Source organism: Phalacrocorax aristotelis, chromosome 9, assembly GCF_949628215.1.
Source record: "Phalacrocorax aristotelis chromosome 9, bGulAri2.1, whole genome shotgun sequence".
Lineage (NCBI taxonomy): Eukaryota > Metazoa > Chordata > Aves > Suliformes > Phalacrocoracidae > Phalacrocorax > Phalacrocorax aristotelis.
Window position 1 is genome coordinate 33,915,759 of NC_134284.1, and position 16,513 is coordinate 33,932,271.

General features: G+C 44.7%; 1 protein-coding gene across 14 annotated transcripts in view; it reads right to left on the minus strand.

Annotated features, from left to right (window-relative positions):
• Positions 1 to 584: 584 nt before the first annotated feature.
• The window catches only part of KTN1 (kinectin 1), a 76,625-nt gene continuing 60,696 nt past the window's right edge, over positions 585 to 16,513 (minus strand). For 8 of the 14 annotated variants that reach the window (XM_075104261.1, XM_075104258.1, XM_075104254.1 and 5 more), the window contains 11 exons: positions 14,979 to 15,068; positions 13,777 to 13,857; positions 13,114 to 13,203; positions 12,932 to 13,024; positions 11,521 to 11,592; positions 10,988 to 11,071; positions 10,706 to 10,789; positions 8,304 to 8,387; positions 6,900 to 6,992; positions 2,228 to 2,351; positions 585 to 1,089 (listed from right to left, as the gene is read on the minus strand). In XM_075104261.1, the coding sequence (XP_074960362.1) occupies positions 1,085 to 1,089; positions 2,228 to 2,351; positions 6,900 to 6,992; positions 8,304 to 8,387; positions 10,706 to 10,789; positions 10,988 to 11,071; positions 11,521 to 11,592; positions 12,932 to 13,024; positions 13,114 to 13,203; positions 13,777 to 13,857; positions 14,979 to 15,068 (900 nt within the window). In that variant the 3' untranslated portion in view covers positions 585 to 1,084. The remainder of the gene's footprint in view (positions 1,090 to 2,227; positions 2,352 to 6,899; positions 6,993 to 8,303; positions 8,388 to 10,705; positions 10,790 to 10,987; positions 11,072 to 11,520; positions 11,593 to 12,931; positions 13,025 to 13,113; positions 13,204 to 13,776; positions 13,858 to 14,978; positions 15,069 to 16,513) is intronic. The other 6 variants (XM_075104262.1, XM_075104264.1, XM_075104260.1 and 3 more) reach the window with 2 other exon arrangements.

A 16,513-nucleotide genomic window follows, 5' to 3' on the forward strand; every position in this document is an offset into this window, starting at 1 on the left:
ACACTGAAAAACCCAAAGCGGAGGATGGCCACCTGATCTCCCCATGCCCCCAGGAGAAGCCCTGTCCCGAAGACCCACCCCAGATCCCAGATTTGTTCCCAACAAAGCACCCAGTACAGAGCATCCAACCCCCGCCCAAAACTCCTCACACCAGACTCCCACCCAGGAGGCAGGTCCAGGGCAAAGCGAGATACTCTGCGCACCACTGGTGGCGGGGCAGGCTTGTCCAACACTCCCACAACAGCTGGCTTTGCCAACCCACCCGACGTTTCTAACTTCCTCCCGCTTTGTACTCCCTGACTTTTCCCCAAAGACGATACATGACATGGAACCACAGTTCGTACGATGGTTTGCTGGGGATTTCCTTTTTTTTTTTTTGTAAACCCTTAGTGCCTTTTCTTTAAAAGGAAGGCTTGCTCTGAAGGTTGCAAGCACCCCGGTTTACCTTTTCTCAAGCTTGTGCTGCCTCCTCTGCCCAAAACCAAGTACACCAAGTGGAGCCTGATGCTCGTTTCAGAGAGGGGAGAGGTGGAAATCTCACCCAAGTCATCCACATTCAGTTAAAAGAAGAGAACAGAAACACCTTGAATAATAGCATCCCTTTATTTGCTGACACCATTACAAAAACTGATTACGTTAGCAACCAAAAAAAAAAAAAAAAAGGAGTGTTTACTTGAGGATGAACTCAGAGGCAGCTAATCCCAAAAATGTAATTAAGTAAAACAGTGTACAACATCAGTATTAAAATGTTATATCCCATTGGTGACTTTACCACGTTGGAGTCTTCTGAACAAGTTTCATTGAGCAAAATAAGATAAAAGATTATGTGTTTACTGTCTCTCCAGGAATGTAAAGGTCTAATTATCCAAACAGGTTTGTTTTTATTATAAAACTAAACTCTGGAGGTGTCTACAGAGTTGGGTTTTTTCTTTAAATCAGTAGTCTAACAAGGATTAGAAAAGACAAAACTCTGTTCAGTGTTTCTGACGAAGTAGAAAGGGTGAAAACATAAATAAGGCTTTAATTTGGCAAAATATAATACAATGCCTTCTGCTATCCTCAAATTAACGATTCCCCCGTGACTTCATTCTGCAAGAGAAACACAAAACGCCACATCAGCAGAGCAGTTTCTGAAGGGCAGCACTCAAGCAAACCCACGCCTCGCCAGCGCTTCAGTGGCTCACGCCAGTCGCTTCGTTAGCGTCGGCCCACAACGAAGCCCGGAGGAACAAACCAGGGTGGTGGAGGCTGAGCAAGAACAGCCTCCCAGAGCAGAGGCCAAGGTGCCAGTAGCACCTTCCTCCTATGTGCACACCAAGCCCGTCCTACAAGAAGCGGGCTGACCCCACCGTGACCACCCTGGTACCAGCTCTGCTGCCCACAGCATATTACAGAGGCAGGAGCAGAAAAATACACCTAAATTAGGAAAAAAACCAAGACCCATCCTCAGGAGATGAGAGGGAGTTCTGACACTTCTTGTAGCAGCTCGTTCAGTACCAAGGCGTTGCTGCCTCCCAAACCCAACAGTTCACAACCCGCCTTCAGCCCCGGCTCACAGCACACCTAGCAGAGGCTCACAAGCTGCAGAAGCTTCCTAAGAAAGTTTAGTGCCTCGACTTTATCTGACCGTTAGCTAACTTTGGGCCGTTTAAGAAGTTTACCAGCATGATGCACTCAGCCACAAAGGCCCAGGTTTCCACACTGGCTGCATATTAAAAGCCTTGTTCGTGTGTCTATAATTGGATGAAGAGCCCATGCCAGCCTGACGCTTCAGACACTCATATCCCCATGACCACAGCAAGCCGTTGCTGTTAACTCAGTGAAAGCCCAGTGGGTTACTTTATATCCTCCATCCCAAAGCAATTAGAGCACGGTAGTGGAGACACTTGGCTCACGTAGCTGGGACAAAGGAAACAAGGCAGAGGCACCATGAGAAAAAAAAGCTTTGGGAAACCTGGCTGCGTGAAGTGGCACGTAGTGGAAGGGAAGGACAGAGTGACGTACCCAGAGAGGGGTGTGGAGATGTGAGATCAGGCCCAGCTAACTGAAGTACAGATCCAAAGAGGGACAAACATGGTCCCTACCAGAGGCTTTTGATGAATTGCATGTCGACAGTTTCAGATTTTGACACCGGACTTGTTAAAGCTGAACAAGGTCCCACCACCACAGACCAGTGTTCTTCCTGACAGCCACCCAGTTCAACTAGGCGGCCACCAGCCGCACCTACCTACTAGCTGGTAGTGTTCTCGTCCCTTTGACAGCATTTGGCTTACTGACACGAGCAGCTTCTTGAGATGACCTACATCCTCGTTAAGATTCACCGCCACATTTAGTCTTTTATCAGTCAATTCCTGGAAGAAGGAAAAAAAAAATCATTAAAAACTCATTTACAATCTAATTACCAAGAAAGCCTAAAATTAGATCCTCCGTATAAAACTACAACTCTCTGCGCAGATGGGAACAATTCTGGTAAGTCAGAGGGTTAGGGCCACATTTAAAGAGAACATGGTTCAAAGTCAAGAAGCTGTTTCCTGTTCGAGGGAATCACCTGCACGTGCCAAACACCGGCGAGAGCGTCGCTGACCCCTGGCTCCCACCCTCCCTGCCCAGGACTCCACTTACTCACTGCTTCCAGGAATTGTGCTCGTAACCGCGGCTGATCCGGCCTCAGAAGTTATTACCCCACGTCCCCACAAGCCTGGCTGAAAGCCCCATGCAGACAAGAGCACGTGCTTTATCACGCAGGCTGCTAAGCACAGTGACGGTGTGCCCAGTGGGAGGGATGACTTCTGACCCCTGCAGCTGTAACAACAAGGCTGCTGGACCACCAAGGACTCTGTCTGTATGGGGATCTGTCCTCAGCAGTACGTAATACCCAAGCTCAAGGCAGTTCCAGCTATGAAACCATTTGAAACAGCTGGCAGAAGGTACACACCTTTCCCCCCCCATGCCACAGCACCAGTGCTCCTGCACGGGCTGCTGCCCAGCGGCTATCCCACGGGTTCACCCTCTGCTCCGAGCTGCCGTGAAATCCCTGCTTGCCAGTGACACCCAGACTTGGATAAGGGCTTCACAAAGCAGCCTAAGCACCAGTCAACACCGAGAGATGGAAAACAGCAAGCTACCAAGAGCTACAAAACTGGTTTCTTGCTCTCAAATGAAAATGCTGAGCTTGTTTTTTTTTTTTAAACAAAAATAATTGCTTTTACTTTTTAAGGAGTTCAACAGTTTGTTAATAGCAAAGTGTCACAGCTTGAAATGGACTCTTCCTCTCTTGCCAGCCCCCCTCCCCCAAGTCAGTCTTGCTGAGCTAACAGTGATATAATCCCTGTTTTATTACCTTTATTGATTAGTTCCTCCAGATACGTACAAAGAACTCCACATCTAAAACACACATTACCACTCCTTATTCAGCTCATAATATGACGTGCAGATAACCCGTAGGAGAGCTTTCCCTTGCAATTTAACAGCTAAAAATAAGCAACTTTGCCTTGGTGTCAGCAATACCGAAGTACCCAATTTTCAACATGAGAACAGAGGTGTTCGCAGGCGCTCAGCATCGGCCAACTCCACTCCAAATGAAAGCAGTTCTACTTACAGAATAAGACTAATGCATGACGCTGTTGCAAATCTCTCCCTAGAGTTTCAGGGAAATTAGAGTGAGTTCAGAGAAGGCCACTTTTCCAGCTCCCATTTGGCTGGAAACGCCGCTAGACTTGCTGTAACGCAGAGCGGGCATTAAATCAAACTCAACTGCCTGCACCATTACAGAAACTACTCTGGGCTCAGGCTAGAGAACAAAGCAATATATTGCAAAGCTCTTAAGTGCAACTAGTAAACATTTTTCTACTGTAAGAAATCATTGGGAATCTGTATTAGGGTAGCCTTAACCTATTTTACCCTTATTAAAGTAGAAAATCAGGTCTGCTAAGCAAATTCTCAGTCTTGACAGTCTCATACGGATTGATGGAAGCGGAAAGGCAAATGCAATTAGCATCCCGGCAAACGAACGAATCGCAGCGCTGACCGGCAGTGCCAGGTATGAGAGTGCACGTGCATTAGCATAGAAACCATCACGAGCAGACACAGTGAAGGAGCCTTTCAATTCACTCTCAGCCCTCATCTCTGGGAAGAGCTCTTCTCCCTTATTTGCTTCCTCTCCCTTCTGTTTTGTGGTTTCACTGATCTCAGGCAGTGTTCACTCGTGAATTATAGACACATCCCCAACCCTCCTGGGGCCAATTCTGACCGGCTCCTGATAGATATGGGCTCACCACAGTCAACCTGCAGCTTCTGCTAACCCAGGAGTGCGAGACTGCCTTACACAGACGCTGCTGTGCCCCAGACCCATGGTCTTCGTGACGCAGGGAAAAGCATGTCTATGGGATATGGGGATCAAGGGAGGAAGAGGACGGTAACGGGGAACGCCCTGCGATCACAGACCCAGTAGCTACAACAGGCGCCGAACCGACAGATTCCCCTCTACCAAGCTTTACATGTATGGCATTTCCAGTTTTCATTGACAGAGTGTTGTACACCGAGATCTGGGGGGAACAGCACATTAGATTTCATATAAGCCTCAAAATAAGTTTACTGCCTAAGGAAGCTTCTGAATATAAATTACTTCCTTAAAGCATACTAAAAGGCACCCTTTAGTCATCATCTAATCCCATAAGTGACAAGGAAGCTGATTAGAAAAACCAAATGGTCTCTTTTAAAAAAGAAAGAAAAGGAATCTAAGGGAAACACATAGAATGTGTTTGAGGGTTTACACAAGCACCACTTACCAATTTTGTGGGTTGGTTCCAGTACCCAGAAGGAACAAATATGCTCGGTTTTAAGCATGTGTTTTCAGGTCCTTCTTAGAAAAGAGACACTGTTGCTAGGTGGAAGTGGCTGGAAGACTTTTTTTAAATCTGAGAGCTATTTTGAGCTGGGTTTTTAGGCTTCTGGAGAGACCGCCTTTTTTTTCCTCAAAAAAAAGCAGCGAAAAAAGCTTGGGGAAAAAGATAATGTTCTAATTTCAGCCTCTGCCAATGGCTACCTGTCAAGAGCGCTGCTTAGACAATTAACATTTTTACTAATGAAGGCTTAATTACAGGTTTATTAGGACTGTTTTTCCACACTCATCTTCAGCATAAACCAATAGATATTCTGGAGGAAAGCTGCTTAGGGTTCCACAGTGTGCCCACGCAGCTACAGCAGAGCAACACACGAGCCAGAGGGATTACGTAAATTAAGGGTAAAGCAATTAAATCAAACTTAGCATACTCGTGCCACAGCAGGGCACATCTTACGACGCCCAGCTCAGGATAGGGCTCAGCAGTGTCACCAGCCACAAAACACCAGGGCTGATGGCATTGCTGTTCTGATGTACCACTGGCGTTGGTTTGAGGAAGGCTTTTCTTCTCCAGCCTGCTGCAGACAGGGACACAGAGCACCCGATTGCCACCGTCACCAGCTGGCCTCCTGCTGGCAACACAGGAGAGGGCTCGGCAGAGCTGCCAACCCTCCCGGGCAGCCAGCTCACAGGGTTGGACATCTGTGGTCTCGCAGGCCCAGCTGCATCTCTGGCTCAGACACGGCAAGCCCACAATGCAAGGGTCAACCAGCATCCACAACTGATCACTCTGGAAGTGCCATTTCATTTCTGCTAACTACCACAAAGGTAAAGGTTTTTCCACAGTACTCCTTAGAGGACTCCTAGCTTCCTCTCACAGCTGATGAAGCTACTTATTTTCAGCAGCTAAAAAGTGAATATAAATTATTTGTCCTACCAACAAGAACTCCTCTCCCTCTCTATCCATCACAAGAAAATGGGTAATGAGTTCCCAGCATGTTTTACACAGCTAAGTGGTGTCAATGGAAGGCATCTGCTTTAGCCTTCCCCTTCCCAACTGCCTCCTGGAAAGCTGTTCCAAAGCTATTTTGAAGCTGGTGTGAAAGCTCTCGTTTCCAGAGATGGAGAAGCCCATTTACAAAGCCATAACTCAACCACTTGTACAGGTGGTGGTGTTTTAAGGCCAGCACTCGGAGTGCCAGCTGCACAAGCAGTTCAGCAATCATCCATGCAAACAGTAACCCACAGGCTCAGGCAAGTCACCGGCAAGCGTGAAAACAGGCCACCCCAGAGTCCACCCAATTCCAGACCCTGCAACTGCAATAGTGTTTTTATATCCTCCAGTAACAGCATCAATCTGGAGAACTGCTCACCCACAGCACAAGGCAGCGCTCAAGTCTGTTGCTTACTGAAGTTCAGGCTAGTAAGACTTTGCTGCTGGACCACTTTTAGGTCAGCACAAATTTCCAGGAACCAGGACAGGTTCTTGGAACTAAGAGCAGGCTCTTGCCCACAGCCGCAGAGGACAAAGGAGCAACCTTCTGGCAAGAGACATTGTCTGCCTTGGTGTTACAAGGGCCCTCACGACTGCCTTCTTTCTTTGGCGTTACAAATGTCAGCAAGTGCCAATCCAACAATTAATATTTTAAGCTCATTTACTAATCAGCAGATCTTTAGCTTCCCTTCTTCAAAGGACAAGTCTGGGGATCTTCCCCAGGCTCTTCCCACTTTTGCCCAAACCAACCACCCTTCAGAAGCCCAGATCTCACATCCAGAACCTCTCCCCTTCCTCCTTACAAATCTGAGCTATGGGAAAGAGGTCACGAGGTCACGATCCAGATGACAGCAGAACTCCCAATGCTTAGAAAGATGTCAGCATCCTTGGGATACAGCTCCAGGACACCACCCTGACAAGTTGTACTACAAGAAGTTTCATCAAGCCTTCATTTACCATCAGCAGAACACGTCCTGTTCCTTTGCTGGACCTCACTTCCCGAAGTTCACATTTCCCATGACACCTGGATTGCCCCCTGAGCATGGGCTCCAAAGAAACACTCACCGACTCTGTGCAAACATCGCTGTTTTCAATAACATTGGCATCCCCAACAACTTTTCCAATTTCTCTCTCAAGAGATGCCAGAGACTCCTGGGCCTGTAGGGGAGGAAATAAAAAAAAAGCCACAGGGGAGGGACAACAATTAGCAACGGCTGAGAAGCAAACCCTCATCTCTCCAAGAGCACTAGAGACACAGGAAATCGCTGTTCAGGAGGAAATCTGTTTTATGCCAGACTTGCTCAGGGGTCCAATGCATTTGCCAAGATTGACATGTCTCTTTACAATCAGCACGTTGCATGTCGGCCTGCTTGTATTTGAAAGCAATCCTACGGGGAAGCTTTAATAGTCTCACATCAAGTTATTAGGCAAAAATTGTGCAGCAAATTTTTTTGCACAAGAGTAACAGCACAGGCAGGTCTCCAAAAGCCTTGTCATATATCTGCATTTATATAGAATACACCGTGAATCAGGGACATCAGCACAGCTCACTTCATATGTCAACATCTAATGTAATTGTCCTGAGCAAAATGTTTTAAACACTTCATTGCAGCAGGTCTCCTTTGTCTTCTCACCTCCTAGCAGTGCTTTTATCATCACTTGTCCCCACTCCCAGGACAAGACCTGCCCCACCAACAGCTCTCCCCACTCCAGCCCTGCAAGAATGCAGCCCAGTTTCCTTATTATGCATCTCCCGCAGAAGGAACAAGGTGTTATTGCAGTCTGGAGCCAGAGCTCAGCCACTCCGCAGACTATTCTTATCTCCATTTATCAATTCTCCTGCAAGAGGTTCATTTCTGGGGTGACAGACAGCACTGAGACCTCTCATGCTTAAAGATTTCCCACTCTAATCCATCTTGCAAGAGCAGCCATTGAGGAAGAGCAGAGGTAACCCAACTGCCTGTCTCACCAAGCTTGCACAGATCTCACTTTAAAGACTTGCAAGTCTCCTGGGTTACAGCTGATTTGTAACCATGTGCAAATGGGCAGACAGCTTGTAAACCAACTTGTAACCCACTGCCATTTGAGACTGATTTAAAAGCTGCAGGCTGTGGATTGGGTGTAGGGCTGTGGGATGGGCTTTTTGTTAGGCTGTGTTTCTTTAAATAAAGAATTATTTGTCAGCCCCGAATCACCACTTGATCCCATTGGCATAAAATTGTCATGAACAAGAGGGTAATTAAACAGAGCCCTTAGTTGCATTTTTATCATTTCAGACAGGCAAGGTATCTTGAATGAGCTCTTACACACACAGTCCCAGTCACCTGGGGAACCAGCGAGTGGAAGACACCAGGCAGGCAGTCTGCTCAAGCCGCTCAAATCACCATGTTTTCCAGCACTGCTGAACTATATAGATCTTGAGGTTTTCAATAATATTTAGATCTGCAACTGTTAAGGGTCTCTGCTTACCTTGGGCAAGTCACCAGCTACCTTCTGCCTCTCGTTTTGATCAACTTTAAGTTTTGATAGTGTTTCGTTTAGCTGTGTTTTCAGCTGCAAAATAGTAACAAAGGAAAATCAGTTTCCCTCACACACACAGACTCTGCCTGTCCCACGGATTAACCCAGCACACACTGACTGCAAAGGGAGTAAGATTACTAACAATTATTGCACACGCTAGATTAGTCAACATGTATGATGAGGTTTACAAGGGCAGTCAAGGAAGAGAGACTCCATATGTAACGATAAATGTAGAGAATGGAACTACAGAAGACAAGACAGGGTTGGCATCAGGTTGATTACAAGTAGTTTCAACTTTTAAACTATATCGCCAGAAGGAATATGAGCAATCCTGAAAGTACATAAGCCTCTCCAGAACTGTTATCTCCAGTCAAACCCAGACTTCACCTTAATTCACAGCAAATATGCAAAAATGTAGATTGTCATCTTCCTAATTCAGGCTAAACAGTCACTTTACTGCTGAATAAACTAAAAAGCTCTACTTGTCATCTTAATAAAGCACCACTTACTACAACTATGTTGACTTAACCAGTCTGTTAATGTCACATCCAGGCATGAATCACTGACAGGGGTATATTAAGTCGTCAATTTTGTTTAAATTCAATCCAAAAAAGTGAAAATTATTTCAGTCAAGAGAGAGGAATACTTTGCACTGGCTGCCCCTGAACTACTGCCTTCCAAAGGATATAAACATTTTTTGAAGAATATTTCGATTGCTCTTCAGCACGGCATACAGAACCAGCCACAGCACTTAAGGCTTGAGCCTCAAACAGGAGCGCTAACAAGAAGCTCGAGTGCCAATTTTGTTGGATTTGTGCCTCTGAAGTGCACTGTGCTAATGTTCACTACTCCTGCTGTCAATCTTCTTGGGAGCCAGCAGGGGATTAAAGAATCAAACAATAGGCTACTCAGAGCCCTGAATTCTCACTGATTCCAAACCTACGCATTATATTCGTCTCACCCTTGGAAGGTTTCCCACTTTGGAGCACCTGGACTGGTGGATGCTGGTTTTCTACATTTTGAGGAAGCCCTGTTGAGCTCCTCTGCAGTTTCAGCTTCTCTCCTTGCTCACCTTACAAGTTAGTGGGAAACGCATTTTGAAATCCCATCATTTCTACTCCTCAGCCTCCTGCCTACTGCAAAAACCCCTCATGCACACTGGACAGCATTCCTGAGCCATTTGCATGAAGGTAACTGTTTACCACCTCCTCACACTCCTACCAGCACAGCATCATCAGATTGCAGAGTCAAATTGCCCTAGCAGGGAGCTCAGCTTTTTAAGCTTTTGTTGTTACAGACATAATAGATTGTTGCCTCTTATATTCAAGAGGTTTGCATTTACTGATTAACTCTATGATATGCATTCAATTCCCATTTCCCTTGCTTTCAAAACGAGAGGCTTTGGTTGCTGAGGCAGGATGCTAATCATTGCTGTACTAGACTTGCCAAGCATACTATTAAACTTAAGCAGATTGTTACTGTGGGCTTGGTTTTTTACTCGACTATTTTAACCCAGTTACATTAGTGGCAGTACCCTGGTGAGATCAGCAGCAAAGCCTGCAGCGACAGGTTGTGCCATCAGCTACTCTAAAACCCATCAAAGACATGCTACATAGACAACCTTCCCTGATCCTGGCTCAAGAGCAAGAAAGCACTGTTCAGCACAAGCAGAGGAAGGATCTGACTGCTCCTGAAGCCTTAAAACACACATTACTCAAACCAGAAAACCACACAACTTTGTGTCTATAGGACTGGCCTTGGTTAATTCAACTCCTTCTTGAGAAAACCTGATATAGCAGCTTTATTGGCTGGAGAGCATTGCTAGCGAAACATGCACCAAGCCAGAACAGGTACTATGCCACATCAGGATGCCAGCTGCTGAATGGCTGGATACTCTGAATTCATCTAACATCGGGTTTGGGCAATTTCTGTACATACAGAGGAGGATGGAAAAGACTCTGCACAGTCAGAGCATGATACGACTGTTGCATCCTCAAAAGGTTTGGGGGAAAAAAGAATAATCCTCATATTAAATGAATGGGAGCATAACTTTGTTGCTCCAAGGACATTATATTTGCTACTGCATTTGTCTATACTGTAAAACATTGAATCTCAAGAAGTTTCAGGAATGAAAGTCCTACGGACTTCGGAAAAAGTCTTAAGAACCAGACATGCTATTGTTAGGAGCAGAGAAAGAGACAAATTGTAAAAGTCAGACTACATAAATGATTGCAACAGACAAAAATATCAAGCTGAAGAGGTTAGCAGAACAGACAGGATTTGAAATAAGTCTCCGCTTCATAAGTATGCTGGGAGCCTAGTTTGTGCCCAGCGGAGAACGAGCTTCTTACCAAATTTAACTCTTCATTCTGTCTTACTGCTTCAGAATATGAATCATCAAGTTTTTTCTGCAATTCAGTCAACAGATCTTTGAGCTGAAATGAAGTTTAGAGTTTTAGGATTTGTCTCCTTAAGATGCCCACTTTTCTTCTGCTCAGTTATTACTGTGTCGCTCTACCCTGAGGTCACAAGCATATAAACTCCTCAGCCACAGGGGCTAAGCATTAGATTAGTTTGCCAGCCAACTGGTAACCAAACAAAAGAAAAAGAACAGTGTAGTTCATTATGTTTACCTCTCTGACTTCTGAAACATAAGTAGATCGTTCCATTTCTGCCTTTTCTAGTTCTTTTTCCAAATGTTCTCTCTCTTTTTTAAGCTAGAAACAGAAAAACAGAGTTAAAAGATGTTTTCAGTGGTTTCTTGCAGTATTATTTTCTGGGTTTATTATTAGCTATAAATTTCTATCAAATACTCCGTGACATTTAGAAAGCATTTCACATCCAGTGATTGCACAGCAGATTTAAACTGTTACATTTCAAAAAGGCAACAAGAAAAACAACGAAGCCCAAGATCATCAACAAGCAGTAAACTGCTCAGCCTCACAAGGAAAGAGCTCCAGCAGGTGAGGACAGAAATAAAAACCAGGACAACTTCCAGCACCCAGTTTCTCTCCTCTTTAAAAGCACTGGCCAAAAGATTCAGTTTAAACTGCAGCACAGACCGCACTGGACTTGCAGGAAGTGCTGGGAAGTTCAGACTTACAGCATAAACCTAAATCATGTTTTAAGGAACACAAAGCTTCAAAGAAAAGACACCTGCACGTACAGTTTCAACTTCTTTGATTTCTTCCTTTAACTTCTCTACCTCGTGCTCCAAAGAAGCGACCGAAGAACGCATCTGTGGTTTTCAAAATAAATAAATAAATAATTTGGTCAAATCAGTCTAAGACAAACTCTCCATATACATCCAAGCTTGCTTCTAAGATTTAAAAATATTAAGGATGGAATCATACTGAATAAAATTAGATGCTCACTCAAATAATTCAATATACTGAGTCTCCATTGTAACACCTTCTCCCAACATAAGAAGTTCTCTGATAGTTAGAGCCTACAAGCCTGAGAGATCTGGAACGTAAAGGACTAAGCCAGTTGTCCACTAGCCATGGTACAGGAACTATCTTTCCTAGACAAGGAAGACTCTCTCCATCCATGTATTATATGCAGCCAAACCCAGCATATTTAGCCTTACTAGAGGCTGCGCGAGTGCAGCAGATGGTAGCACATCTATAGTTCGAGATCTGACAGCCTTTTATAAGCCACTCAAACAAGATGTTTATAAATCATCTCTCTGTTTGCTCCAGGCTCATACTCCAGCACTCAAATTACTAAACAGAAGTACTTTAGAAATAATTTCTTTTAAAAAAACCAAAACAGTTTGACCTACTTTAACTCTAGATTAGGAAGAAAACATAAAAGGCTTTTTTCTTCCCACTTTTGCTAGTAGAGCCTTCCTAAAAAGGAAATCTTTGCAGGCAATTCCAAGTGTAATTAGTTGACCATAGTGGATTAAGCACTATTTTAACGGCTTCCAAAAAATTGTTGCGATCATATGATACTTAAATTTCAGCACAAAAAGTCTGTATCTGTTCACAAATGGACTTTGGGGAAAAAAGTGCTTAACAGAAATAACAGTCCGAGTTGCCAAGATCAGAAAAATATATATTCCTGGGCACATTAATAGAACACACGTACATTCCTGGATCTTTGGCTTCCTATCCCCTCAGCATTAATATTACTACATGCTATTTGGCTGCCTCCTGCATCACCTGCAAAGGACTGTGACACAGGCTTGCCATAATGGCCAAAGATCTTGTACTCGTGCTCTTCATTTGTTCTTGCTGCTCTAAAAATGGCAACAGGAAGAGCCACAGAAATCTAAAGACACCAACAATTCCTCCACTTTTCAGTTTTTTACATGGAAAGATGTTCCTCAAGGAAATGAAAGTCACTCTTACTTAGTTTCATGGTATCAGAGCACCAAAAATCCTACTGTTCTAAGGAGGGATCATTCCTATTATACTGGTTGCAGACTTCACCTTTTTCATCCCACTGGTCACGCACACATCAAACCGGGCAGCCTGGGCTGTTCTACACCTGCCTTCACAGTGCTGAAACACCCTCTGCCACTTCAAGCAGAAACTGCCTGGCTGCCTCAAAAAGCAGATCTTCAAAAATACCTGTGTAAGTTCCTTCTGTGATTCTTCAACTTTTATCTTCCATTTGCTTTCTTCCTCTTCCACACTCCTCTGTAGCCTTTGTAAAATCCCCTCCTAAGAAGAGAGCAGGGTTTGAAAGCTTACAGCAGAAGACAGGCAGCCTGCAACATCACACTGCACAGGCAACCAGGCATCCTGCTTACCGTCTCTGCCAGAACCGATTTGTATTTCTCACACTCCAGTTGCAGCAGTATGTGCATTTCCTCAGCCTCCTTCAACTTCTGCTCCATAGCCTGGCAAAGGAGGAAAGGGACCAGAAGAGTCACATCTCAACTGACTGTTTCGAGTTCTATTTACCTTATTTCAGCAAAGCAAGCAGGTACCATTCATATGGCAGGTCTGTCCCATCCCTAGAAACATCCAAGGCCAGGTTGGACGGGGCTCTGAGCAACCTGATCTAGTTGAAGATGTCCCTGCTCATGGCAGGGGTTGGACTAGATGGCCTCTAAAGGTCCCTTCCGACCCAAACCGTTGCATGATTCTGTGGTTCTGTCTTTCCAACTCATGCAAAGACAACAGCAAGTGCCACGTTGACCTACATCGACCCCAAACTCTATGTAAGTTACCGCAGTAATTCCGAGTCACCTGAAAAAACGTAATTACTTGAAAAAGGGAACAGGGATTTTGAATTTCAAACGTTTTCACAACTACATAAGGTGCTTTTGAAAGATGCAAATACCTACAAAACAATTCTTGCCACCTGTTCTCCAATTCAAACTTCACAATCCAGAGCACAATTTGCAAGATTTACACTGGAAAAACATGCTACGCCACGCACAAGGCAATCGTCCACCGTTTGTGCCTACCTTGACATCTTCAGATCCTGAAGACTCTCTCATGTATTCTTTAGCCATCTTTTCAAACCCACATATCCATTCACTATGACTCTGTTGGGAAATACATTCGGTTAAAGCTGAAAATAGCTTCAGTAAATCTATCTTCAGGACATTTGTCTCCCAGCTGCAGGCTTACGGAGCAGTGTTCAGTCCCCTAATTCCCCGGAGCTAAGACACAGCCTGACAGTGGTTGTTCAGCTAGTACCGCACAAAGGCGAGCAGAGATGACAGTCAGTGGGCAGCAATCCAGGAGGCACGAGGTTACGAGACACACACAGTTCACGGGGGCTTGGACGTGCTGAAATGCAACTGGGTGACAGAGGTCTCCCTGCAAGTGTCGGGGCTCTGCAAGGAGTATTTGAAGACTTAAGGGAATCTTTTCCAAAATCCCTGAGCAGTTAAAGTAGACGCTTGCTATGTAATTCTAGAGACCTCACTAGGAAGACTATTTTATAACCTTACAGAAACAATCTTTAAAAAGACTATTTCTAGTTCATCAGGAGACTAACTTTAGTGCATTTAAGAATAATTTTAAGTATGAATATTCAAAACCTCTAGACATTACAAATGAAATGTAGACCCCGATTTTCCAGCCTCACTTCACATCATTCACACCGACTAAACCGTACGAACCCAGTGCACTTCCCTCGCAAGCAACTGAAAGCCACCAAGAATAAAAAATTGGAAACCAGTGGTTTCCAAAGGAACTTTGGGAACAAAACAAACCCTCCTTAATTGTTATTAACTGGCACTGAGGCAGCACAGCCCTTCTGGAAAGGGGGGCCAGCCGTTATCTGCACAGCTGCCGGGGAAGATATGGATCCCCAATCATGCCAGACAGCGAGGAAACACGCAGCAGACCTTATCCACCCCTGAAAATTTACTGTCTCGGTTAGACACCAGATAACACAGGCAGATGAATCAGATGTTGGGGCAGTAAAAAAACCACAATAAGGCAACGATAACTTTCTGTTTTAACATTTTTCTTGACGTAACAGCCTGCAGCTTTGCTTCTTCACTGCCAGCAAGTACAGGTATTGCCAGCAGAAGACACTTACATCCCACTGCAAAAACCTTGGGGCAGAGGGGACTGCAGGGAAGTGCTCCAGACTACCCAGCACAGCAGGACCAGAGCTCCCCAGCAGTAGGGTAGGAAGAGCCCCTTCTCTTACCACGTTGGAAGGAAGAGAGACTTTAGGGAACAGCTTCTGGAGTAGTTCGCGCGTCTCCACCTCGGCAGCTTCCAAATGCTGCTGTTTCTCCTAAACCAAGAGAAAGTCTTATGTGAAATTGGGCAACATGCTCCATGGACCTGGCAATAGCCTCGTCTACACCTAGAGTAACTTACTTAACCCAGAAAGTCATTTTTTAAGTAAGAAAGGCTCTACCGTCTCTAAGGTTGCCAGTAAATTGCTTCAAAAATTGACACTGAATCGCTTCACAATTTGGCCTTCACATTTGTTTGTGCTTTTTAGCTTTTATTTTCATTAAGCTGTCCTCTAGCCTAGCCTGTTGTACAGAAATTACGCCACCATTCACTTCTTCACAACACAACACAAACTACACTGTGCTGAGTAACTGCACAGATCACACCAGCCCTGCCACTCAAGTTGAGCGATCTCAGAACCAAGAAGTCTGGTCAATCAACAATTTTTTTTTAAATCCATACTTATTCTAAACAATTTTAGGTGGGGAAAAAATCACCATAAAATAATGTCACCCCATCAAAAAACAGATAATTAAAGTCAAAAGGAAACTTTGTGTTAATGCACATTTGAACCCGGCCAAGAAAGCAAGACTGTATCTTCTAAATATTACTTATAAGTACTCAAGAGGGAGACCTTTACATCCTCTTTCCCCAAGCTTGGGTGCAATGGGAAATAATTATTAGAGCTGTGTGACAATCTCCAGGTTTTCTTTGTCACTGCTCTGGAAATATAAATACACAGAGCCAAGGGCACCACAGATCCATCGTTCCGTTTATTTAACATTAAAAGCAGACCAGCCACAGGACATTTTTGCTTGCTGTGCTCGTGGCAGATTGGTTTAGTTTAGCCATGCAACACTCAGGCTCCCGTACAAGTTTAAATGCAGAAAGCCTAAACTTCTGCGCAGAAGGCAGCTTTCCGCAAGAATCCTTCACTAATCTTTGGGTTTATTTCCTTTGACATGAGCATTACTGCGCCTGGCTGCTCAAAGTTCCTCTGCTGCAAGAGATCGGTGGCATTAGTAGGTTGAGATTCAGAGACAGAAACAGACAGGAGACATTAGGTTGTGAAGTTGTGCTAAGTGTGTTAGTTTTCAGCAATTTAGGAACCACCGAGAAGTGGCAAATGGCTGTTTGATGGAGTCTTCCGACTGCAAGAGAAAGCAGGCAAGCGTTAGCACACAGCAAAAGCAGGTACACGGCTTCCCTGAACACGTGGCCGAGCAAAGAGCAGAGACACCTCCAAAACACAAGAGAGACAATCCCAAACCAGAGCTCCTCTGCTTCTAGCTACCTGACTTGTGTTTTTAAAGTTATTTTGATGCTTTTTTTTGAAATCTGCATGGTGACAATTAACACCAAATCAGGCTCGTAGCAAATGCAAGCTCCTTTCAGGGCAATTCACGCCCCGTATCGTTTTGAACGTTGGCTCTGACATAACCTGTCGAGCTTCATATGCTTTCAAGGAGGAAATTCACAGCTGTGGTGACACCGTTTTCC